This window comes from Cuculus canorus, chromosome 9, assembly GCF_017976375.1.
Source record: "Cuculus canorus isolate bCucCan1 chromosome 9, bCucCan1.pri, whole genome shotgun sequence".
NCBI classification, from domain to species: domain Eukaryota; kingdom Metazoa; phylum Chordata; class Aves; order Cuculiformes; family Cuculidae; genus Cuculus; species Cuculus canorus.
In genome coordinates, this window is record NC_071409.1 from 8,762,734 (window position 1) to 8,789,865 (window position 27,132).

At 45.4% G+C, this 27,132-nt stretch overlaps 1 protein-coding gene across 1 annotated transcript in view; it reads right to left on the bottom strand.

The window, feature by feature from the left end:
* PID1 (phosphotyrosine interaction domain containing 1) overlaps positions 1–24,354 on the bottom strand; it is an 87,433-nt gene extending 63,079 nt beyond the window's left edge. The window contains exon 1 of the mRNA XM_054074977.1: positions 24,196–24,354. Coding sequence (XP_053930952.1) covers positions 24,196–24,225 — 30 coding nt within the window. The 5' untranslated portion in view covers positions 24,226–24,354. The remainder of the gene's footprint in view (positions 1–24,195) is intronic.
* Positions 24,355–27,132: the final 2,778 nt, after the last annotated feature.

A 27,132-nucleotide genomic window follows, 5' to 3' on the forward strand; every position in this document is an offset into this window, starting at 1 on the left:
TTTTTTTTACTTTAAATTCTTCACATTGCAGACCTACTGATGGCTTCTCAACAGTGCTTATCAAAGCTATTTGCATATATAATGCCCATATAGGTCTTTCAAAAAATCTCCAAGCCAAACTAAGTGATGTCAATGACAGTAATTGGAGGAAAAAAAAAAAGGAAGGGGAAAAAAAAAGCCCAGTTCTGAACATTCACTGATATGGTAGTAACCAGGTAGACTACAGATGAGGCAGACAGATGCACACACACAGGGGTTCAACATGAATCTCCAGCGCTGCTGTTGTATGAATCAGTCTCAGTTTTGCATTGGAAGAAGAATTCACAGAAGACTTTTCAAGGAAGTCTGGCAAGTTTCCTGGCCTTTTACGGAAATATGTCTACAAAAAGGAACTGTCCCACTATGGCATCTCTTGCTGTTTCTTACTTTTGGAAAGCAACAATCATCAAGACAGCAATTAAAGTGAACACCAACTACTCTGATGGAGCACCATCATCAGAGGGAGAGCGGAGAGCTTCTGTTGGCAAAGATATACTGCGTCCAGGGAACAATGCAACAGCTACTCAAGACTCATGCCTCCTTACCACTCACTTCCATCAGAGTTGTCAGTACAGCTGCTGAGATCCTCAAGACTGCCCACTGCCGAGCTTCTCTGCCTACACGCTGGTCAAGGACATTCAGCACAAAACATTTCATGTGGGTACAAAATGAGGCTTTGCCTCTAGGTCTCCATTTAGGAAATCAAAGGGCAGAGTCGAACACTCAAAATTAACGTCGCTTTTTCTAAAGGTTGATTCTGAGCTAGGTAACAGACAGCTGTTCCGTTACTTTCCAAGTGTTATTACTTAAAGGAAAGTCTGTAAACATGTTTGTATTGTCTGTAAGTTACTTGGGAGACCACAGCAAGTAAAATATTTTTTGGTTTTTTATAAGAAAAGAATAAGTATGTAATTTCAGTCCAGAACCAAAGTGTGAAACAGATAACCTCAAAAGTAGAAAGTCTGGGCAAGCTGTTAACTGAAGTCACAGATTTTGAGAGGGAACTTCCAAATCCACGTCAATTAACCATTGCTAGGTCCCCTCTGATATACCGACCTTTAATACAACTACACTATTTTCAGTCTTAGGGTTTTAGGAGCAGAAGGTATCTTTGTTTGATATTTACTCAGTTTTGGATTCCAGGTTCTCTGCCTGTAACAGGTTTTCAGATGACATTAGAAGAGGCTCTAAAATAACATCAGTCAAGTTTTGCGTACACAGCTATTTGCACAAGCCAATTCTACAGTTTTACAAGACAATTGGCTAGATAAACATCTGTCTGCTCCACTCTGAGCAGCTGATGAGTGCAGGAGACCTTTGATCATTCAACAAAGCTTATCCCCTCCTGGGTGTAATCCAGGAACCACTATAAGAGAAGCATTCCAAGTTTCACTTTTCCCCAGTCTTTAAGGACCAGTTGAATATCTTGTGCATCTCAGTGCCACCCACACCACAACAAGCGCAACAGAGAAAAATCAGAGGTTGAAAAGCTACAGCATCTCCTGCAGAAACAGGAACACAGAATTCCAACATTTTCTGTTTTCCAAGCCAAGCAAGCGTGTGCAGTAGTTACCCATACAGGATAACCATGGGGTTTGACCGTAGTACAATGATAAAACTATCTAACAAGTGCATTTGCTCGAACACTGATTTTATAAAAAGAATTAATTTGTAGAAATAAAGGTTAGAAATCACGTGAAAATCACAATATTCCATATAATGCTCCATCACTATTATAAGGACTAAAAGGGTACCAGCTTCAACCAGCACATGAAACAGGGCTGTCGTTATGATCTGTAGCATCTGTAGAAAACTGATTAGTTCCAACACCTGCCCTATGAGATTAGCACTTCTACTTTCATGTTTTATCACCAATTTAGTCAGAATTTAAGAGACTCTGGTGCCCATCACTGATATTTCCAACCTAGCAGAGTAAAGCCATTCCTGAAGCAGATTTGGGATTGCTTTTTCTGCTTACACAGTAGACAAATCACAAATGCAGTTTACTGTGAAGCTGCCAATATTTAATAGTGTTTAATGATGCGGTATGTATCTGAGTGGGGAAAGGGCGTAAGCATATATCTAGAGAACAAATTAGTTCATCAGCTCCGGTAGAGTTTTCTTCCTGCCTGAACGCACGCTGCTGTACTGCAGAATGGGAGCAACATGCAGCTTGTGGGCTATTTATTTGCTGAAATACCATCTTAGATGAGACAATTCTGGGGAAGAAACAGGAAGCAATCCTGAAAACAGCGTAAGCAACAAATGCACTGTAGAATAAATAACACACACAGGATGCAGGAGTAAATCTCAGTGGTAACTTGGCAGAGCTAACTGTGGCAACTCACGCCACCTGTCCTAGGTTGCATAAAACACTCCTGGGGAGTTGCTGCTCCATACTAGCTTGGATTGTAGCTAGCCTGACTGCCCCCCACGGCTGCTTCATCATCTTCATCAATTGTCACAGAGGGTGGCCATCTTTCCATTTATTTAGCTGTACTTGTACATGCACAGCAGAAAGAACAAGCAATACAAGGCTCGTTTTTCCCCAGCCCATTCAGTTTGGAAGAGATGCTTCACCGGTTCATTGCATGCAGTGCTCTGGCGTCGGCCTCTTTTCCATTTGGCACACAATCAAACTGTATATAAAGCAAATTCAATTCTTCCATAAAAGTTGCATTTCAATAAATTGTGTCTTACCTTTCTTCCCTATCCACATTCAAAGAAAGAAAGCACTGCATAGCTTCCAAAGACATTCCCATTTGAACATTTACTTTTCTCCCCTACATGTTTCAACTTTCAAAACCATACTCAGTATGAAAAAAGCACAGCAAAGAAGCAAGGTTGTCTTACCATATTATATTCACTTAATAATCATAGCAATTTCTCAGAGAAGTCCTCCAGGCACAGTTTTAATGTTAAAGCAATTCGTGCTTCATTTTAACCAACCACTGATGCAGAGCTGATAGCCTAGCTCATTAAAAAGTACAAGGCACTACTTCAAGAAATACCATAATTTATCAGGCAGAGTTTAGTCACGCTCTATACAGAGGCCTGGATGCACACCACCAACCGCCTCTGACACTTCCCAAATCCAGCACTGAAGTCCCTCGGGTCTGGGATCAGCTGCCCATGGTTCATAGTCACACAGCAAAGCTTCCTGCTATAGCAACTGACACATCACCTTTTCCCAGCACTTTTTCAAGAGGCTTAGCTACATTTAAAAATGCATTAATTCACCCTTGAGTGACAATCCTTTCTTCGTGTTAAGCATTTGTGTCCCTTTATCCAGCTATAAAACTCATTACAGAAGGATGGTTAGAGAGAATAAAACCAGTATAATCATCTTTTTGAAACTTTATTATATCATAGCAAAAAAAGGTCACATCTTACTTTAACGATTTGAGCCCAAAACAGTGAGAGCACTCTCACTTTGTGCTGCTAGACGTCAGTTGTTGGTCAGTAGATTTGATATCCCAGTGAATACATACCACACCTGGACCATGCAAGCTATAACAGGTAAATCAAGGAATCGTTACCCAAGTTGAGAAGCAATACAATCCCCAAATTATTCCTTTGAGGGACTCTGCTTCATTTCTTACAAGTAGTCCCCAACAGACAGGAGATACCGGTCTTTGGACTCACGTAAGAAGGCAATGGACCACACCCCTGACCCATCAGGAGATGTTCTTTCAAGAAAACAGGGATCAAAAGAAAGTGGTAAACCCTTCCCAAACACTCATTAGGAAGGTGCACATTTGGGACCATACAACAACCATAGATGTTGATCTTAGAAACCATTAAAGTTGGAAAAGACAAGTTCAACCGTCAGCCCAACACCACCATGCCTACTAAACCATGCTGCAAAGTGCCTCACTCTACATGGTTTTTTTAACATGTCCAAGAATGATGACTCAACCATTGCCCTGGGCAACCTGTTCCAGGGCTTCACCACTCTTTCAAGTAAAAAACTTTCTCCTTATATCCAGTCTAACCCTCCCCGGACACACCTTGAGGCCATTTCCTCTCATTCTATCCTTTGTCGCTTAGGAGAAGAGACCAACACTCATCTCGCTACAACCTCCTTTCAGGTAGCTGTTGAGATTAAGTTCTCCCCTCAGCCTCTTGTCCTCCAGACTAAACAGCCCCAGTCCCCTCGGCTACTCTTCACATGACTTGTTCTCTGGACCCTTAACCAACTTCATTGCCCTTGTTTGAACATGCTCCAGTAGCTCAATCTGCTGGTAGTGAGGGGCCCAAAACCAAACACAGAATTTGAGGTGTGGTCTCACCAGTGCCAAGTACAGGGACACAATCACTTCCCCACTCCTGCTGGCCATATAATTTCTGATACAAACCAAGATGCCATAGGCCTTCTTGGCCACGTGGGCACACTGCTGGCTCATGGTCAGAAGGCTGTCAAGCAACACCCCCAGGTCCTTTTCTGCCAGGCAGCTTTCCAGCCGCCAGTGGTGGCTCTAGTAAACAAGGTGCTACACCCAAGTGAGACACTGCAAATCCAGAGTACGTTCCTGATCCACACTGACTCTGCAAACATCACACTGCTCTGCTTAAGGCTTTGGGTTTCTTCCTGGATGAAAACCGTATTTTTAAAATAAAGCCCACTAGAAGGAGATTAACTGCCCTTAAAAAAAACTCTTAACAATCTCTTTGCTTGTTATTGAGTGGCCCATACATGTGCCAGATGAGTGCTGTAGAAGATGCTATGCATTAAATAAACAATGCTGTTTAAAATCCATAAGCCTATTTATGACTAGTCTGAGACATACAAATATCTACAGCTTATTCAGTTCAAGGATCCTCTGCTCTCAAAATGTCCATTCAGCAGCCCTGCCAGATAGTTTCACAATACTACAGGCTCACTTATTCATAAACAAATCATTAACATTCTTGACATAAATCCATAGCGTACAAACCCCAGCTATGATAGTGTTTTACTACATTTGCTCTGCCCATCATGAATGAGACTTCTGTTTTCACCAAAAAAACACCCTCAACAAATAAAAGGCAAATTATTCTCTGTGAGAAAACCACTAAGATGAAGTGCTTATGCGCGGATAACAAACTAATTATTGAGTTCATATCGTAATAAACCTGGTATTCATTCAGTGAAATGGGCTGCCACAACTTATGCAAGAAATTTACTTACTAGAACTCCAATAATTAAAGAACTCTTATGGTAAAATACTCCACTACAGACTTTTAACACTTCCTCAGCTACAATGGGAACCTATTGCACATCCCCATTTCTCCACACATGGGCACAAGAATCATCTGAAAAGACCCTTCTAAAGCTCTTTGGCATCCACTCACTGTCAGGGTTTTATTGACAGTCCTGGATCGGGGCTGGTTTCAGCCAAGCTCCAAAATGATCAAGGCCCATTTTTACACACGTACATCACAGCTTAAGTTAGACTAATTAAAATGAATGGAATAGCTTAACAAATGCATCAGGACCAGGCTGCTTATTCTTTCTGAATATGCTCTGCATAGATGGCAGCACAGAGCAATAGTTTAAATCAGGGTTTCCCCAAAAAACACCATCCACAGGTAAAACCTCTACAGGTGCCCGAAAAAGGCTCCAGCATGCTGGCAGCATCCCCCTCGCAGAGGGCATGGGGACGTGGCAGGATGGGATTCCCCGCCTGAGGCTGGTCCACGGCAGAAAGATGCTCCTGTAGCACCTCCCAGTACAGACCATGCATCGCCATATGGCATCCAGCCACCAGCAGCAACCAGCCACAAGCTAAGCGTTGGACATCACAGAGTTAAGCCCTCTACTCTTAGTCCACTAACGTCTGCCTCACTATATTTGAAGAATTAAATGCCTCTTTGAATGGTCATATTTATATAATTAAAAAAAAAGAGTGGAAGATAGTTAAACTTTCTATTGACGCTCTTGGGAAATATACTCATAAGAGCTGGACTTCTCCCTGGATTGATAAATAGTAAGCAGACTGCCCTTCTGTACTGGCTGCCAGCTCAGCCCAGGGAATAAAAGATGTATTCCATTCTGGAAAAGATACATGTGCATTGAAACACTGAATATTTAGCAAGACTTCATTCCTGCCAGAAATCAGACCCTTACTTACTGTGCAGTGGTTTTGCTGAAGTTTTGCAGAATTGAGACCTTTGTTACTGATACAAAAGTCTGCACCTATTTACAATTACACTACAGCACTTATTAGGGGCATGCTCCCTGCTTTTACTATCTCAGTTGGCACGATTTCTCCATTTACAGCTTGCTTTACTTCCAGTTTTGTGATAATTTAACTGCAGTGCACTCACGTATTAATATATACAGCATGAATAGCTGGCAGTCTTTAGGTTTGACCTTCTGAGGGATGTTCTACAACTCAGGCAAGCAAGTTTACAGGATCTATTTATGGGTCTCACTCCATACCCGAACTCCAAAAACATTTCAGACCTGGTTTTGCCAGAGAACACAGCTACTGAAGAACCACCTGGGGTGTCTAGACTGGCTTTTGGTACCACAGAAGTCACCATCCCTAACAGTTCTTGCTTTCACCCCTGATCTCCCAAAGTTGTAACACATCTGTTAGTATGGAAACAGTCACGGCTGAAAGAGGGTGATGGATGAATACTCTTAGGAATCTTCTCATTTGCCTCCAAATTTTCTGAGCATCTCAGTATCACTGTTTAAGATGTTGACTGCAACAGTAACAGATAAAAGCCAACTTAAAAAAAGCAACAACAATTTAAGATAGAAAAATCACACATAATCACATATCTATAGAAAATAAAGCACCACAGAAATCCCAGACTATGAGGATCAGGCTAAATTGATGCACAATTTAAAAGAAGGCAAACAGCTCTGCTAGGAATTTGGGAGGAAATCTAAGTTAAGCAGTCATTTTCTGTACAATATAACAGCCAAATGACACCGCAAGCTTAGTCTCAGGACACTCCAGAGACAACTGCATGGCAAAGCCACCCAGGAAGCACCCAGCTGGGAAATACACATCACACAGCTTTGCTGAGCAATGGCCAGGATAGGGTAGGAATAAAGCCAACTAAATAAGACTGGAAAAGTCCGAGGGAAAAAGGTATGAACAATTTGGAACAATTTCATCCTGCTGAGTTACGGGCAGCTTGCCAGGAGGGAGCAATTGCAGCAGGCACTGCCCACAAAGTGTCAAAAGCCCCAATACTGGCCCACAAATAAACACAACTGGCAAAGCTAGAAGACAAGAGCAAAACTCCTGCACTAACGGGGAGGCTGAGCGGAAATCTGAGGGCCACCACATGTTTGCCACCTTTGGTTTCTCATTTTCTGGAAACACCAGTACTGCCAACCGCAACTTTCCTTTGCTGAGTGGTGATGGCATAAAAAACATCTTCCTAGTTCTGCAAACCAACAGCTACACATCACCTGGTACTCCTAACAGCTGTTCATTAACCTAGTTGAGAACCTGAAATAAACACTACACTTTTGTTTCTAAGACAAAAGCTGGTCATCAAAACCTGCCTGTCATTGGCTGTGCTCTGGCCCAGGTTGCCCAGGGAAGCTGTGGCTGCCCCATCCCTGGAGGTGTTCCAGGCCAGGTTGGATGGGACTTAGAGTAACCTGGTCCAGTGGGAGATGTCCCTGCCCATGGCAGGGGTTGGAACTGGATGGGCTTTAAGGCCCCTTCCAACCCAAACCAGTCTATGATTCTACCATTCTACAAAATGCAATACACAACCCTCAGGCCCCTGATCCAGCAGCAAAGTCATCAGTATTTCAACAGCAATTTCAAACAGCAGCAAATCCAAGTCTGAATCCTCAGATTATCCTGTGCAACATCCCAGCATCGGCATTCAAACAAGAAAACATCAAACGGGTCGGCTCAGATGGACTGTTATTCCTGTACCTATGTTTATTAACACAAGGTACATAAAACAGAGAAAAACTGAGGACGTGCTAGAAAAACACAGTGATGTTAACCACAATGGCAAACTAAAAGTATGTACTGATCCTTTTATTCAGCCAGGAAATATTTTCAAGCTGTTTCTTTTATAGCTGGTTACTGGGTAGGAAATGCTTTTTAGACAGAAAAATATTTTCTTTTCCAGACAACTCCATAAAATCCAAGCACAGAGCAGAGTGTACATTCTGATGAGAATTAATCACTTGTTTACTGTGGTAGTTCAATAGACAGCTAATCCCCACACGTTGTCTAAACAATTTATTTCCTCCAGTAAGTGAAGAATGGTCAACAGAAACAAAACAGTTTGATTTTTAAAAAAAGAAGGGGCAGGGCACTGGCAACACATCTGCAGACTAAAAAGCTGAAGAACAACATTAGGGGATACAAGAGGATGTCCTTTGTGCACCTTCCAGCTTTTTCTAAGTGAAGGCATTCCAGAATAAAACGTAATGGAATTGAGACATTCTAACATATGAAAATAATGTCCTAGGCCCAGAGTTATTCATTCTAAGGAGCCAAGGGCTATAGCTTAGCATTATCATCTAGAAGTGAAGAATGGTTGTAAGTCATTCTATTTCTCCCCAGGGACTAAATTATGTACTAGATAAATCATTTATTAATATCAAAGGCTGACATTTTTCAATTAAGATAATGAGATTCTGGAGGCTCCGACCATCTGAACCCCGTTTGTGCATACTCTTTCACCAATTAAAAATAAGAAAAAACACAAAAGGAAACAGTCTGACAAACTGATTTGATTTAAACTGAGTACAAAGCATTTACAATTCTGCATTAATCCTACCGCATATCTGTATCTACATACCAAGAATAAATATTTATACTAGTAAATATATGGTGTTACAGGTTAACACAGGGTTCACAAGGTATGCATTGAAACATGCACATTAGAAACTGAAATCATCTTGCTCCTCACGGTAACTCTTTGGCTCCCCAGGTGAGGACCCAGCCTTTGTCCATCCAGCATCCTGGCAGCCAGACACACAGTATCCTCGGTCTGGCTGCTCTGGGAGAAGAGGAAAAGGCAAAACAGCCAAGTGAGGAAAAGAAGGCAATGCTCACTCACACAGTACCCTCTATCCAAAGTGCCCTGCTCACCCTATGCCAGGCCTAAAGGAGAAGGATGCATCTCTCCAGCACCAAAAACTGCACCAAAATGGAGACAGATTATAGATCTTAATACAATCCCTGGGAGTATCCTGACCATTAGGCCCTTCAGTGCTAACTTCCAGGGCAGTATCTACAATGTAAATGCTGGTAGCAACAATCCTTTCTTTTCCCCTCCCAACTCTCCCACATCCACTGCTTAAAATAATTCTTTATATTGAGCCACTCAGGGAAAAACAAAACAAACAAATAAAAAACACCAGTCAAAAGCACATAGTGAAAGTTAATTTATACAGCTTAAAACCTCAGAACTCCACCTAAGCTCAGTAAATTCAAGTCTGAGAAATAACACAGCATTGGAGTAGCTGGTTCAGACATTACTAAGAGCTGGCCGGACTCCACATGCTTTCTCTTTGCTTTCTTTTACTTGCAATTAGTTTGCAACAGACAAAGATTTGTTAGAAAAACCACATTCTCTTTTGACATCCAGGTGTACAAAGCAGAACAGTATTAAATATTTCCTAGAGCAAACTCGGATCTGTAGGCAGAGTGCAGTAAATCTCCACGTGGGATCCCCAGCCCCAAGTGACACAGCAGCCTCAGACTCATGCCTGCCTCTGAACTCTCTTCAAAACCTTGCTTAAAGGCTGGACCTGTATAAACCATTGCATGCATGAGAATTTTACAAAGCACAAGATTACAGCCCAGTTCTTCATGGTGGTGTGTGCTGCCAACCCAACTTTGTGCTCTGCTGGACTTCAGCATCTCTGTACCCTGTTTGTGCTCGTACACAGGAAGGATTAGAAGGGCAAAAGAGTGTGACAATGCCAAGTGCTGTGAATCACCCAGGCAAAGCAAGTGGTGTTATTCTGGTGCAGACAACATCACACTCTCTCTTCGCCAGGGTAATGTCACTGCACAGCATAGAGGATCCAGCACACAATGTCACCTTGGCATTGCTGACACTGCAGTCACCTCCTTCCAACTGGAGAAAGTGATCACATTATGGAGGTGATGATATGCTTGAAAGTCATTCCTCTGCGTCTCCAACACATGGATGAGCTGTGCTGTGTCAGTTTGTTCCCACTGCAAAATAACGACTGAGACACCCAGAGCATTCCCAACAGCCCTCCCTGGCCAGCCAATCCCACTGGCATTGCGAAGGGAGCCTTTACCTGCTCCTTCAGCCAGAGAGCCCTAACAAAAGGGCTTTAATAAAACTCTTATCTTAGATAAAGCCGTACAGCTCCCTTTTGACACCTACTAACTGGGATGCTACAAAGACTGCATTTTTCCTAGAAACTGTATTACCCAGCCGTAACCACTCTGCGTCGACAGCTCTGCAGCACAGTTGCAATGATTAACAGCGACCAACTTCATTATCCAACTCCTCAAACTCTCAACATGACTTTACTATCAGTATGGGAAGTCATGTACATCACTCCAAGGACCAGGTCATTTTAAAGTCAATGTTTCAATCTGATTTAATGCAGATTTATACCAAGTTGTAAGGAGACAAGATTTGAAAACCTCCAAGAAAGCTGTTTAAAACTAAAAATAAGAAATCACCAGAGAGATTTGAGACTAACAGGGAAGAAGATGATGGCACTTTCCTGTTGTCTGGGTATGGACTTGAGACAGAGAAAATGTTGGAAACACTGTTTTTTTCCCAGGACAAGGCAGACTGTTATCTAACTTCAGGTCTGTAACAATGTCTGCTAGGTAAGAAACATTTGTTTCTTGTCCCCAAGATATGCTGGAGGGGAAGAAAAAGGAGACATTTTAAACCCTTTGAAGAAGAAAATATATTCAGTATTCATAAGAAAATATGAAAATGAGAGCTCTCAGAAACAAATTAGATTTACAAATAAGAAATATGGGTTTTAGCTGAAAATTAAAAATATTTGCTGAAGCCCCAAAGGTGGGTGGACAAAAAAAAAGCTGGACACTGTGCCGGGAGGTGGCTGTGGAAACCATGGGGCCAACAGCCAGTGATGCTCCAAGTCTGCTGCTGAGGCAGCCACCACAGCCCCGCACCAACCCATGCTCCTTTTCCCCCTCGCAGCAGGAACCATGCAACTGTGAGGCTTATTAACACTTCCATAAATATTTTGTGCAGCATTTTCCCCCCCACCCCAAAGCAAGCGGGCGGCGAGCTCACAGCGTGACACAGACGTTCCTCTGTCAATACATAGCAGCCCCTTATCCAAACAGCATTAGGACTCGGTCCAAAACGATCTTAATAACACATGCGTTCCAAAGAGAGTCATACAGAAATATTCAGCTCTGCTCTCTTAGGCATTAAATCTGGTCACATGTAGCTACTCTTTTTTTTTTTTTTTTTTTTAAAGAGGAAGGAAAAAAATCAGATAAGAATTGGGCTCTTAAAAACACATGAAGTTTCTTCTCAAACAGAGTAAAAGAAACACAGAGTAACTCCACTGGCATTAGCAATGGCAATTAGATTTATAACAACACTCTCAAAATCTGAATTTGGGCAAAAAATTAAAGACCTACATATAGACAGGGGCAAAGCTTATCCCCAAGTGAACACAATGACATCTCTTTAGACATTAATAGCTTCTGAAATCCTCTAGCTTGATACAATGTTAGTGATTTAAATGCCAAACCACATTCACTTTGTTTATCTTGGAAAGCTCCACATCCACATAAGAACACCCTCAGACCATAACAGAGGAAAGAAAGGTCAGCCTGTTACTTGCCGAATCAGTGCAGTAAACTTCAGAACAAACAAGGTACAGGCATTTCCTTGGTTGATGCTGCCTGCTACGTGGGGCTGTCTTCTAATCCATGTAAGCAGCATGAATAACTTCTGATGTTGAGACATAAAAATTCTAATCGGAATAGACAATATAAATGTCCTCTGAAAATCACTTAAAATAAATATATGCTTCTTGCAACCAACCAGAAGTGAGCTGTTTCAGTGCAAGGCTTGCACAGACAGCGCTCCTGTGCTGTGCCAGCCCCTAGACCACTCACGGACCTCACCGCTCCCCAGCTGCAGACCCGCTCCTCCTACCCTAGAAGCTCTACAAAGCATTTTACATTAGTCCAAAGGCTCACTAGATTCTGCCTGTTGTACAGATGTTCCCAGATACCTCCACCTACGCATAGCTCGCTGCCCCACAGAGTTGGACCCCTGCTCTGACCTGCTGGATCCCAGTCCCAGGCACAGAAAACCAGGAGTTTCTCCAGCCATGGGAGCTAAATCCCCAAGCTGCAGCTCTGGAATGTCTGGTTCCAGGTGAAGATCTTGCCATAACTCATTTCAGCTGTCACTTTCAGCTCACAATCTCTTCAAATATGATTCTCCTGAGGGCAGAGGAGCTCCACCCTTTCTGCAGCCTGAAACTTGTCAGCATTTTGAACGCAAGAAGCATGTGGGAGAGCAGCTTCAGGAAAGCAACAGTTAAGCAGTGACAAACTAAAATGCCTATATTTTTCACTGTTCTAAAATGCCAGGGCTTTTCATCACCCTAGACCATGAAAGGCATTCGTCTCCTTTCCTTAGGGACTGTACGCAGGCTTGCTGGGATGCACGGAAAGGCTGCCCTTCCCCTACGGACGCTGCAGCAAGCCTGATATTTGTGATGGAGCTGGTTTCCTACATCAAGCATTCCCGTTCTCTGCTGGACACTTCCAAGATAATAATTTGAACTCCATCCATGACAACTGTCAAGGAAAACAAAAGCCCGAGTCTTTGCAGTGGGGTAAGTCCTTGGAAGCATGTTCTGCTACAGGAAGAAAAAGCTGCAGGACTGCAAAGGGGAGGCACAAAGAGTTAGACGCAACCTCAAAGCGACAAGAAGGAAAAAGAACCAAATGAATATTGCAACACTGATCTGCAAGAACCGGCAACAGTAGGACCTACGGCTCCTGCAACCTTTCAAACTGTGAGACTGTTCCTCCTATAGCAACTTTGTATTTTAGAGGTACAAGATTAAAGCTTTGCCCTTTGAAAATGTTACACGTCCTCCACCGAGCTTCAGGCTCTTTAATGAAACAAAGAGCCTCTAAACATCAGATCAAAACGAAACAGTCACTCACAGACAAGTGCTTCCTAACATTCCTTATAAACCACTGAAAAGTTATATTGCTATCTCAAATGGCAAGATAAAAGTTAATGAATTCAAAGGCGTGGAGATAAGACTGCATTCTTAAATCCGAGTGATTTAACACACATTTATCAAAGTGAACCGTCCAATCTCATAGAAATTAACATCTCTTCTGCAGACCTCAGCACTGATGCTCCACCAATAAGAATGCAACAGAGCGGGCTGTGCTCCTCCATCATCACAACCACATCTCCCAGGTGACAGCTGTGTTGGTGGCTGCACTGCACAGCCTGAGGGGAGACAGGATCACAGATCTGCTCCCTGGGGGCAGCCCATAAGCAGGCAGGGGCAAAGACAAGGCCAAGCCCTGTGCCTTGTCCTGTGCTTCGGGCAGTTTAAGATCACAGAATCACAGAATCATAGAATCACTTGGTTAGAAAAGAACATCGAGTCCAACCACACCTGCTCACTACTAAACCATATCCCCGAGCATTTCATCTACCCATCTTTTAAATATGTCCAGGGGTGGTGACCCAACCATCTCCCTGGGCAGCTTCTGCCAGTGCCCAAGAACCCTTTCGGTGAAAAAAATTTTTCCTGGTGTCTAATCTGGACCTGCCCTTGTGCAACTTGAGGCCATTTCCTCTCCTCCTATCATCTGTAACTTGGGAGAAGAGACCAACACCCACCTCACTACAGCCTCCTTTCAGGGAGTTGTACACAGTGACGAGGTCTCCCCTTAGTCTCTTTTCTCCAGGCTAAACAACCCCAGTTGCCTCAGCCACCTCTCCTAAGGCTTGTTCTCCAGCCCCTTCACCAGCTTCACTGCCTTTCTCTGGACACATTCCAGCACCTCAATGTCCTTGTAGTGAGGGGCCCAAAACCAAACACAGGACTGGAGGCGCAGCCTCACTAATGCTGAGCAGAGGGGCACAATCACTTCCCTGCTCCTGCTGGACACTGCTGGGTTCACTCTTTGTTGCCTACCAGAAAAGTTAACCACCAGCGCTCTTCAACAGTGCAGTTCATTTTAGCAAGAGGCACCGAAGCTGTCTTTACTATCAGGACTTTGTCAAACACACGGTACCCAGCTCAATAGGCCCTTTCAGCCATACTATTGGGAGAGCCGATATTTTCAAAATATCCTTCCTTCTGATTCTAATCCAAACAACAGAGCACAGCTGTGAAAACTGAAGCCTGTGCAGTTCTGTGCTATACAGGCTCCCTCTTAAAAGCACTGGGACAAGATTCAAGCTTCTACATTTTCTGATTCAAACTTATGGTCAGGGACAGAAAATTCCTGGGGATGGGACACCAAAAATCATCACAAAGTAAAGAAAAATCACGCCACATTGAAACTGATTTAATACTAATCAACAGTTCTGGAACTGGCAGCACAGAAAGTAATACAGACACTATGGGATAAGCCAGCCAGCCACAGAAATATCTCACTTCATCCTCTGCACAGAAATGCAAATGCTTCCAGGTTTGGGTTCACCTCTGCCTTAGAATAGCTACATATGAAAAATCTGTTAAACTGCCTGTTTCTGTACCTGAAGTAATACTTCCTCAGATCACTCACAAACAATCCCACAGAAAGCATCACTCAGCCCATCAGACAATTGGAAACCCCCAGCTGCAAAGCAGCACAGAGCCAAAATCCTCTCTCCAATCTTTGTATTGCCTTACTCTTGTTAAACTGATGCTTAAACTGAGCATTTTCTGGAAGATGACAGAATTCCGCTGCTGCCGTCCACAGACACACAGTACATAGCAAGCCAGGGCAGATGTACGCACCATGCCCCAATACCCAGACTTGCTGTTTACCCGAGTTCCAAAAAAGCACTTTTCTGGTCAGAAACTGGGGGAAAAATGTAAATTCCATTTGGAAAAGCTAAAAATGGGCAAAAGGTTTTGTTAAATAATCTAAAATTGGATGGGGGGGGGAATAAAACCCTACTTTCAAAATCTGCCATATTTTTTCTATTGACATATTTTTTTCTACCGATTTTGCTGTTTGTCTTTACGCTCTCCAGCTCCAAGCTGTAGCCAGAAGAACGATCAAACCATGACAACTCTTCTTCTCATGGTGTTCCTTTCCTCAGCAGAAGGAAATACTAGAACACTGACAAAAAGATTTCTTAACATAACACTAGAAACCAAGGTCAGTATATTAATTTGGACTGGATAGTTTTAGTGAACAACAACAGATTTTTTTTGTTTGTCTGTTTTTTCAACCAGAATGACTGGATGCAGGTGTAACTCATTCACACACAAACTATACTATTTTCAGGTCAGTATCACTGTCATTGGCTGCGAAAGCACACATCAATCCTGACAGCAGGAAAGCTGGCCCCAGCTACAAGAAAGTCGCCAAGTAGCTGAGATTCACTCTGGAGAGCCTCCCTCTGCAGGCATTCAGAGAGCAAAGGCTGCATCCACCCATCCCTCCTGTCTCTCAAAACCCAGGCACAAGGAGGGAATGGAGAGCTAGAAACTTGCAGGTTCACACAATGTATTTGACATTGCTGCCATCACCACAGAGGTCCCGTGTCTTTGGTCTCCTGCAGACCCCAAAATCCTCTGCCCTGGCCTCCAGCCAACAGCCACTCTCAGGAAGAAGCTCCATAGCATAAAGAAACATTTGCTTTAAATGAGACTATAAAAACTTTTTGGATCTCCTGTAAGTCTGATGGGCAGGACTGCTGCCCTGCTCTACAATCCAGTCAGGCACAAGTTCGATACTGATCCCAGTGGAGCTTGGACCAGATCCCACTGCGAGATCTTCAGAGCAACTACTCTATCAGTGGGACCAGACTCTGAACATCACTTCTGCTCTCCAGCCAGTGAAGCAGTGGTTAAGTTTTCAGAAGAGCTCAGTCCATCAGGTAGAATGCTCTCTGAAAAAGCCTAGCCCTAAATGGGGGCTTTAAATACTTGGAAACTTACTCCAGCCATTCTGAAAGCATCACGAAAACACATGGAATAACCATCTCTCAAACCCAGAGGGAGCCTGGCACAGGAAGAAAGAGATGGACACAAATCTGAGCTTCAGGACACTTAATTAACTTTCTATCTGCTCTCAGTGTTCTTGGCAGTTCTCATCAAATATATCTGGAGAAAATGTTTTCACATGAGGAGCTGCTTGAAAGTTGCCCAGCATGACACAGACCCAACACCATGAAGGGATATGACCGCACTGGTGCCATGGCGTGGAGATCCCAAACCAAACAGCACTGCACTTGCAGCGTAAATCAATCAGCAATACTCATTATTAGTAACTCTGGTCAGAAATCTGGCTGCTACCATTGCCTGGAAGCACAACCAACCATTAAGCTGTGAGAGGGAAATGAAAGCCCAAAAAGGCTCCAGACGTGCTCCAGACCTCCCAGTCCCTCCTTTGAAGCCACTCCTCAGCATGACAGAACAGCAAAAGTCTGAGAGGAAACAGAGGCAAACAACTGAAATGGCAAAATTTTTATATTTCCAAACCAACATTGGAATTATCACCCCGATAAGCATTTTGTCAGAAAGCTAGTTACTGTTTAAATGCTCCCAATGAAAACACACTATATTGGTCAAAAAGACCAATATTTCAGAAGCCATCGTGAACCACTAAAGTAAGGATTAGTACAATGAGATCAACGTAATCATTCTGAGGCTGCGTATAATTTTGTTGAAATGCCATCATTAAAAGGACATCAAATACCAGCAGTACACAACTTCTCGTTTCTTTCTTAAGAGTTTATGCATCAAAGACTATTTTCCACTCCATATTTTCAGTATTTCAGCAGGAAAAACAAACCATGAAAAGCCATGTTGGGTCTTCTCAGGACACAGTTCTAATCAACCACATTCAAAAGCTCTGAACAAAGAGTTCTGGTGCACTTATTCAGAAACAGCCCAGAAGACAAACACTACTGTCACCTGTAACTTTTCCAGCTTTTATTTGAAGTGCAAATAAGTTCAATTATTATACATAAAAGTACTGTGGAGAAAAAAAAAAAAAAAGAAAGGCAAGTACTAAAAACTGCTTGAAGGGACTTCTCAGCTGCACATTTACATGTTTATAGGCCAGACTCTCATCTTGCTTGCACTGAGAGCCAAATGGCAAATGAAGCCACCAGCATACTGCTCTGTGTGGGAGGATGCTAGCACAAAGCCTGGGCACCCTGGTCCACTCCCTATTGCCCAGCTGAACGTCTGTTTGCTGCAAACACAATCCTGCTTGGAAGGAAATGGCAATACTCTGGACACAGCATTGCTGACTGTCCTGCTGGCTGCCACCAGGAACGGAGAGAAAATAAGAAGCAGACAGTTAAAATTCTGAACTACTTAGACTGAAGGCTTTAGTTTGCCTTCCTTCAAGGAAATAACTGCTTTCTTTTTATTATTATTATTTTTCTTGGTCATCAAAGAGGCTGTCAGCTTCACAAACAGAAACTAGTAGTACACTATAAACGAACTCTTAAGATCATTTCCCAAGGGGCTTTCCACAAGGCAGTGGCTGATTCTGATTTTCTTTTGGTCACAGAATGCTTCCCAAATTTTCATTTTTCCAGAGCCATTCATTTTCTACAAAGCATAAATAATGTAGAAACTGCCCAAGCTAAGCGGTGCCAGATGAGCTCGCTGGAATCACAGAGCTTTGTTTTAAAGATTCCTGATTGCCGTAAAGTCATAGCAGCAAACCAGCGCAAAAACTCTGATGCCTTGAAAGATATCCCAAAGCTATCCAGTGCCAAAACACTGGGCTGTAAGACTTCCCAGACGTTTGCATCCACATGACTCAAGCTTAAATTTCAAATACTTTTCACTTTTTCCTTCTGACATAATAGTTAATAAAACCAGAGCTCAGTAGTTGTATCAGTCCTGCTACACATCTTGCAGCGCTCTCTGCCTGGACAGCTGTTTGTGTGCTTTACGCTTACAACCTGCTTGTGTTTGGTTTAAAGAAAAGGTTTTCCAAACGCTTTTAAAAATTGTAAAACTACTGTTTCAACTGACTGTATTACTACATTTTTTAATACATGTGTACATCTGAACAGTAGGTATATAATAGAAAGATGAGTTCATTCTGAAAGCACCAGCAGCACCTAAAACCCCATTTCATTTGAACCAATGCAAACACACACAGTCCTAAAACCACTGCATCCACGATTACCTCAAAGCTGTCACACAGGGAATGCTGGCCAGAGCTGACTTATCTTTAGGGTTGAGTTTCAATTTTCCTGGCATGGGAAAGGCATTTGATGGGTATACTAGGTGGTAGTGGATGCATGCAATACGCATGCATTTAGCAACAAAGTCTATCATCCCCAAATCTCAAAGTATCGGTAGATTTAAAATCATAGAATCAGAATAGTCTGCGTCAGCGGGGAGCTTAAAGCCCATCCAGTTCCAACTCCCCTGCCATGGGCAGGGACACCTCTCACTGGATCAGGCTGCTCAAAGCCCCATCCAACCTGGCCTGGAACACCTCCAGGGATGGAGCGTTAACGGTGCACAGTAATAAATCCCAGCAAAACACAAGCAAGCCAGAACGTGAGCAGCAACACCACAGTTCTGCTGCTTTCACTTTTTTCACTTCCATCAATACTTGCACTATGTTTTTACTACTATATCTGAATGATGCAGGAGTAAATTACAGCAACAACTCAAAGACTATGATGAAGTAACCTTACAGAAAAATGTTATGCCTGGACTTCACAGGGGTTGCACAAGGTACATGATGACAACGTTAAGCCTCTGGGTTCAGAGAATCAAACTTGCCCCAGTAAAGAAGCGCCTGAAGCTCCCTGCGCTCCATCACACACTTCACTTCATCACATCATACCCACATGCAGCCTTCCCCCACAGTATTTCACAGCACATTAGAAAAGACATGGAACTGTATTTTATGGAAGAAATAAATTCTAACAATATAACAATACATCACAGCCATCCACTATTAAATCCTTGCCTAGAAATGTCCCTGAACTGTGGCTATAGGTAAGAATATGGAATTTCCAGATGAGCAGACAGAGAATGAAGTCCTACTGTGAACACTTGGCCATTTGCACGTCCTCACAAAGCCACTTCACCAAATGATGTCCATCCCCAAAGCAGGGAGGCAGCTGGCTAGGCTGGGGGGCAGCGAGCAGCAAGGGGATCTCTCTCTCTGCCCTCCAGTGGTTTCGGGCAGGTAAAAATCAAGCAACAGGAGACAACTGAGTGCCCAAAAAAAGCAACAAAAACAGGTGTGTTTTCCTACCTGCACCCATAGGCAGGGGCATCAGGAAGGATGGGAGCAGGCTTCACTTTACAGGCCTTGTTTGCTCAACCCTAGCTGACCGCTGCTTGTGCGAGCCCACAGCCATAACCACCTCTAGAAGAAAAGTGAGAGCTCCTCCAGAACAAGGGCTGAGGGGCACAGCTCAGCTCAAGGCTGCCCAGCTTTACAGCATGAGGCCAGGCAGTGCCAGCATCACAGCATCTCCTGTTCCAGGAGAACATGTATTTGGATGTGGTGATCCCCATCAGCTACACGTGTTAAGGGAAGCAGGAAAACTTATAAACAGGGCTTATAAACACCATGACCTCAGAAAATATGCATCCATAGAGATTTATTATCTAGAAACAATGTCTAGCTTCAAGCTTCCAGGAAAATTTAGGTTTCAGAGCAAAGAGCAAAAGCCTCGCAGGCAGGCAGGCATATAGAACTGCAAGATCTTGTTTTCCAAAAACCACTTCAGAGACTTCAGGATCATCAACAAGGCCAGTGGCTCCAAAGTCCCACCTGCGCCTCCAAAGGCTCCCAACCTCATGTCCTGAACCAGGCACAAACGGTATATTTGGAAATAATTTTAATGAAAGACTGCAGAATATTTTTGTCATTCCTTCAACCAGGGCTACTGCCACAAACGCCGAGTCAAGAATCAGAGCACACTGCTTATAACCATCAATAAGCTCTGATGCAAACACAGCAATGAAAAACACACCCAGAAGGTTCAGCAAGCCCCAGGCTGGAGTCCTGGCTTGTCCAGCAGCAAGAACAACCCTTCAACACCTGAAGCAGCCCTCGGTTACTGGTCCATCAGAGCAGGCTGGGAGGCACTCACATGCTTGGTATGTTCACCCACATTTTACTGAACACAAACCAGGAACACTGCCACAGAAATTAGAGGGAAAAGAGTCTTCAAAAAAGACACAGTCCTAGTTCATCTCTTACATTAAGTATAAATAATGCTACTGTCTGTATTACTTGCAAAATCACAACAATCTTAAGTACTGCATTCGGGACTCACTGATCCCTGTGGTAGATTCCTGCAACATCCTGGTTCTGCCATTTCCCACATAACTACTGTCCCACTAACTTTGGAGAAAATACATGTAACTGTGACAACACTATAGGTGAATGAATCACAAAAGTGGAAAGGAAAGGAACAGTAGAAGAAAAAGCGTATGTATTATATTTCCAAGGAAATTCCAGCAACCTGGATATTTACATTTTTCTAGCTTATTTCCTTAATCCATTGAATTCCATTCAATATATCTTAGAGAAACAGCAAAGCTTCTTCATTAAGCAGCAGGATAAGAGGAAAAGCTTCCATCAGAGAGAAATGGAGAACACAGCTTACTCCAGCATAGCCAGACACCAGTGCCCCCAAAAGGGGGTAGCACTTTAGCAGCAAGTGGAGAGATGTCCAGCTCATGCCCCAGATCATTACATTTTTGTAACCCAGCTGCTGCTGACACTTCGCCCCTATTGCGTATGCGTGAGCTCTCCTTCTGACCTCACTACTGGAATTGTACCTGTCTGGTCAACGCCAAAAATTTCAGCACAAACTGTGAAACAACAAGACTGACCACATTTGGAACAAAAGCAGCTTTTACATGAACAGCCATAGGTCAGGAACACACAGCTTTGTTATCTGCTGCATAAAACTAGGAAAGGAGACCTGCAAGTTGTCAATGACGATGTCAGAACATGACAGAAGACTTCACACCACACCACTTGCTCCCGTTTCAATTAAACGTGGGCAGCTCCCCTTAGCAATGAGGGCAGAACTGACCCACACCAACAGGCAGTCGCTTCCAGAGTGGTTTCATACTTTCTCTAACTGAACAAGGCCAAAAGAAATATTCTGAAAGACGAGAATATTTTCATTACTGTTTTACTTAGGATGGAGTTGCACTTCACCATGGCTGGATATTAACACAAGATGCACCTGGGTTAAAGTTACATCACATCCAACTCACATTTGAAAACATCAAGAAAGCTGTGCCAGCTGCACACTCTCTGCACCCACACACGAGCTCAAAGGAGGACCTACAGAAGACAGGGCTGGACCTGCCATTATATATCCCCCAAACAGCCTACAGTGGTGGCTTGGCATAACCCGTAACTGCAGCACACACGAACAGAGAACAAAAGACATCATCTACTCTACCCAGTGACCAAATAACCCCCTGCTACAACCAAAATCCCATGCCCAGTACCATCCCAACACGTTTGCCAGACACTCATAGTGGCAGTGACAAGCACAGGGCTCCATTCGACATCCTGGTGGCACCAAGGTTTGTTTCACAGCAGCTGGGTGCCACGAGGGAGGGAGCCTGAGACAAAGAGAGACACCTGAAACTGTATTAAGATGTTCGGAGGTGGGGAAGAAGGGGAAACCCATGAATTTATCGCCTTGCATGAACTCTCCTGGGGGGGTGCAGGACAGGAAGCAGAATGGTCAGCAGATCCAGCCAGGCTGGTGATGCACAATACTTAGTTCTTGGAGACAGAAGGAGAGATCAGGTTCCTTGAAATGACCAGGTTTCAAAGCTGCTTTGGAGGAAAAAAAATTCAAAGGAATTGAGGATATTAGATAGTCTATAAGCCACACAACTCTGGGTCATATATATATGGATTAGGATCTAGTTTTCAATTACAGGATCACATCCCAGTTACTCCCAGCAACCATCCACTCCCTGCATTCATTTTGCCACTGTTCACTGTGCTGTTATTTAACCTCTTATCTGAGCACATAAGTATTATGGGCTTCTTGTATTTTTTCCAAGGCTTTCCCCTTCTCATTTTTAGGGCCTGGTACAAGCCCAAAGCATTATTTGATTCTGCTATTTTGGATCCCTCTGGCTTGTTTTTTTTGAGCACCTATAGCTTTTCAACCATTTCCCCAGCAACTCCCGTTGGCAAGAACTGCATTCACAGGCGCTAAGCATTTTTGGAGGCTTAGGATGCCCGGATCCTCCAGCTAGAGGCAACCAACAGTAGGCTGCACAAAGTCAGTAGCTGCTGCTGCGAATGTTGGCGCTCATGGCTCCTCTCCAGCAACAGGAAGGAGCAGGAGCTCCTCTCACTACAGGCCTGTGTTGTGCCGCAAAGGGTAAACGAGAGGCCCGGAGAGCATCCCCTCTCCAGGCACCCCTGGTTCCCCACAGCACCTGGGCTTTCCCACCAACAAGAACCCTACCCCTACACGAGGCAGCTAAATAAGGTTACACTCACAAGCTTATTCTGCAAAACATAAGCACTTAGTTCTCTTCAGCCTTGCATGCTCTAGCAGGCAAAATCAAATACTTGTGATATTCATCTCCTGATATTTTTAACACCTCCCAGTTTCAGAAAGCATGCAGCCAGTCCTATAATCCAGACCAGCACATCACTACTAACCTCAGCTTTTCCCTTTCTTTTTCCCTTCTCCTTTGCCCCGAACTGTTCGGTGCAGCCTCCTCTCAGGTCCTTCCACTGCAGCAGCACCCCCCGAGCAGATACCATCCCCCCAGAGCACAGCTGATACAGATACTCCCAGCCCAAGATCATCAACCCCTTAAACAGGTGCTCTTGCTGTTTGTGTTTAGTACAGAGATGTTTCTGACTAAGAGAGAAAAAATAAATAAATAATAACTGACTCACATAGCTTTTATCCCGGAATCCATAAACTACAGATACAGCACATCATTCCTATTCACTAAAATAAAGTTTCTTATTGTAGAAAAAAGGTATTTCTTTTTAAGAACAAGCATAATTCTCATTACTGGCTGGCGTGGATTAAAGCTCACAGATCTGCACATCTTGGCTTTCCTATCAAACTCAATCAAACCTCTGAATTTTCTGCTTGATGATATCAAAACAAGTTCTCAATTTGAATTGCAAAAACAGCAATAACGCTTTCTTGTCATCACCTCTAGACCATCGATTCTTACTTAAGATGTCCACTTTTCTCACTAGACACTTGCTGTGGAAACTACATGAAGTCAACACAGAGGAACTACAAAGTGAGTTCTATTACATCTTGTCTCTGCCCGAGTCAGATTCCATCCCGAACATGAACTATGCGTAAAAGCGTACATTAAAAAGAGCCCACGGTAGCAGAGCCCAGCCGGGCGTGCCAGGGCAGCACGGGGAGACCCAAGTTCTCCCGAGCCCCCCGGACCGGTGGATTTGGGGTGACAAACGGCTCCCGCGGGTTTCTGTGTCCCACAGGGGGTCCCTAACCCGCAGCCCCGCACTGCGGATCCGGGTCCAGAGGGATGTGCGGGGAGAAGCCCTAAAGCAGCGCAAACCCCGCGGGGCGAGAGGGGCCGCAGCCGCCCCACAGCACCAAAACCCCGCCGGGAGCGCCGGAACCGCCGGGCAGAGGGGAGCCGAGATGCTCGGACCCGGGATGCTCCCGCGGAGGGACAGAGGGAACCCGGGATGCTCAGACCCGGGATGCACCGGGGGGGACAGAAGGGATCTGGGGATGCCGCGGGGACAGGGGGACTCGGGATGCCCTGAGTCGGGACGCCTCCGGGGGGCAGCGGGGACCCGGGATGCCCCAACCCGGGGTGGGAGCCTCCTCCTCGCCGTGCGCGTCCCTCCCCGACTCCCCACTTCCCCCCCCGCCACCGCCCCCATCCCACGCTCAGGCAGAAGTTGCAACAAACTCCCGCGAGCCCTCGCTCCCCCCACCGCACCGCCGGGCGGCTCTGCGGAGCTCGGTCGGTCCCCGTCCCTTGCCCGTGCCTACCTGCAGCCGCTCGGTGGCCGGCTGCCACATGGTGCGGCGGGAGGCGCTGCCGAGCGGGCTCCGAGCGCGGCGCTCTGCGGGCGCGCTCCCCTCCGCACCGCCCCGCCCACGGCCCGCCCACAGCGCGGAGCCGCCCGCGGGGACCGGTGGCGGAGCAGCATCCCCCCGCCCGGTTGCCTCCCCCCGCCCCGGCCCGGTTGCCGCCCCCCCCCCGCCCGGCTGCAGCCCCGCTGCGCGGCCTCCGCCTGCGGGCGCTCGCTGGGCAGCCGTGAGAGCATCAGCGTGCAGAGGTGCCGGGCTGCCCCCTCGCAGCCCCCGTGCCATCTCGGTGGGGGCCAGGAGGATGCCAGGGGAGGTGTAGGCTAAACATTAGGAAAAGGTTCTAAACCCAGAGGGTGGTGGAGCAGCTCCCCAGGGAAGCAATCACAGCGCCAAGCCTGACAACATTCCAGAAGCGCTTGGACAACACGCACTGTGAATGTTGGGGTGTCCCTGTGCGTGGGCAAGAGTTGGACTGAATGATCACACCTGGAGTCCTGTGTCCAATTCTGGAATCCCCAATATAAGAAGGATATGGAACTGTTGGAAAGGGTCCAGAGGAGGCCACAAAGATGCTCAGAGGGCTGAAGCACCTCTGCTATGAGGACAGGCTGAGAGACTTGGGGTTGTTCAGCCTGGAGGAGGCTCCAGGGAGACCTCGGAGCAGCCTCCCAGTACAGACAGGGGCTTCAAGACAGCTGGGGAGGGGCTTTTCCCTAGGGCCTGTAGTGATAGGACAAGGAGGGTGGCTTTAAATTAGATTACACATTATGAAGAACTCCTTTATGATAGGGTGGTGAGGCACTGACCCAGGTTGCCCAGAGAAGTTGTGGCTGCTCCATCCCTGGAGGTGTTCAAGGCCAGGCTGGATGGGGCTTGGAGCAGCCTGATCCAGTGGGAGGTGTCCCTGCCCATGGCAGGGGGTGGAACTGGATGGGCTTTGGTGTCCCTTCCAACCCAAACCATTCTATGATTCTGTGATTCTCCACAGAGGCAGCCATCATCACAGCAACTGCAACTTTTTCCTCCTCTTCTTCGAGAGATTTTCACTACTTCCAAATCAGCCCTGTTCTGTAAGGGCATGAGCTACTGGCGTGGAAGTAGCATGGAGCACAGAGCCAGCAGCCGGGGTCAGGATCCCTCCTGTCCTATCAGCCCTGAAGTGGCAGAGGGGCCCACAGCACACCAGCATCAAGCTCCTGGTCAACAATTGCACAGCAGCAGCATCAACAGCTCCAGCAAGACAAGGACAGGCTTTGTGATCTGCCTGCTTTGGGGCAGGAAAATACTGGCTCCTCCTGCCCCCCCACAGCTCTGCACGAGGCCTGAGTGACAGAAATATGAGCATTTCCAACCTCTAAACCTTGCAGTCGTACCCACAGCATGCAGTCACCTCCTGTGCCCCAGACCTGCTCGGATACACCCACACCACAGCTTACACAAGCTGCACCAGGGCAGCGGCACCACTCGCAGCTCCAGCCGCCACATGGGCGTATAAGGAAAATTGTTGCAATGTTATTAAAATAACGTATGAATCGCAACATACACGTCACCCTCACAATTATCTGACTTGATGTTTCCATCTCCTTAGATGGATCCACACTGTGACGTGTGTCACGGGAGGGGTTGATGCTGTTACTGGCCCCAAACAAGCTGTATGCTAAAAACGTCTTACACTGCCATGGGATATCCCTTTACACGGTAAATGGCAAAAAAACAGAGTTGAGCCCTTTTTTTTGGTATTGGGAAGATTAATGGGAAAATAAAACCCAGAAGTAAACTAATTTGGTGCTTTGGATGCATTTTAAGACATGGCAGAGCTGCATCCTGGTCACCACTGACAATGGAGGGAGCAGTGCCCGGTGCAGCCACTGACACCGAGGAAAGCGGTGGAGGCAGAAGGGTGGGGGCTTTCCCATGGCTCTGCCTCAACATTCCCAAAGACACAGGCACGCTGTCCCTCTGCTTTGTGCAGGGACAAGCAGGCATTGCTCTTCCCATGGAGATCAGAAATGCCACAGAAAATGGAAAGTTTCTGCAGGCTCCTGAACTGCACCAAAGACCATTTTTTCAGGCATCAAAGGTGCCCTCAGCACTCCTGCTGACCCAGGGCCACTCAGACAGTGCCTCACACTTGGGCGCTGGGAGTGTTTGGTAAAAATCCAAAAGAGTGTGTGTCATGCTTGTCCTGAGCACTAACCTCCACTTCCCCTAGGCTGCAAGCAAGGCTCCCAAACCCACTGCAGGAGTGCAAGCCCCGGGGGCAAGCATGATATCATTTCAGTGTAAGTGCTTTAAATAACAAAGCAAAGCACTATTTAAGGTCATCTTCCCAAAAAGACAAGGCTTGCAATGGCATTGGGTTTGCCTGCAAAGAAGCGTTGTCTCTTGCAGGGCCACATGGCTGGTGTGGTCTCCGGGACCATGTCCCTGAGACCTTGCAGGCTGTGGGCGAGGCTGCAGCTGGTCAGAGTGAGAGCTCAATGAGTGTCAACTTTTAAATTGGTTCTGAAAACACTTCTCCAGTGCATCCCTCAGAAGTGAAGGTCTAATTAATGCAATTCAAGTCTTGCAGCTTCATTTATTCATCACCATCCTCCCTCCAAGAAGGGAAGCACAAACCTTGCACCAGCTCCTGACTTGAGACATCTACCAGAGATCTCCCCTTCCCACTCACTGAGCAAGTAGTGCCTCTCTTTCCCCTCCTCGCCCCCTTGTTTCTTCCAACCGATGCTTACCTTCCTGTGCATGGAAGGCATTTTCTAAAAGTTGTGCTCTTCCTGAAGTAAGCCTTGGAGCAGTTTCATCGATCCTTTCCATACCAGTAAATCCACCCACCATCGATGCCCGAACCAGCTGGGAGCAGGCACAACCCGGGCTGTCATCAACAGCATGGCA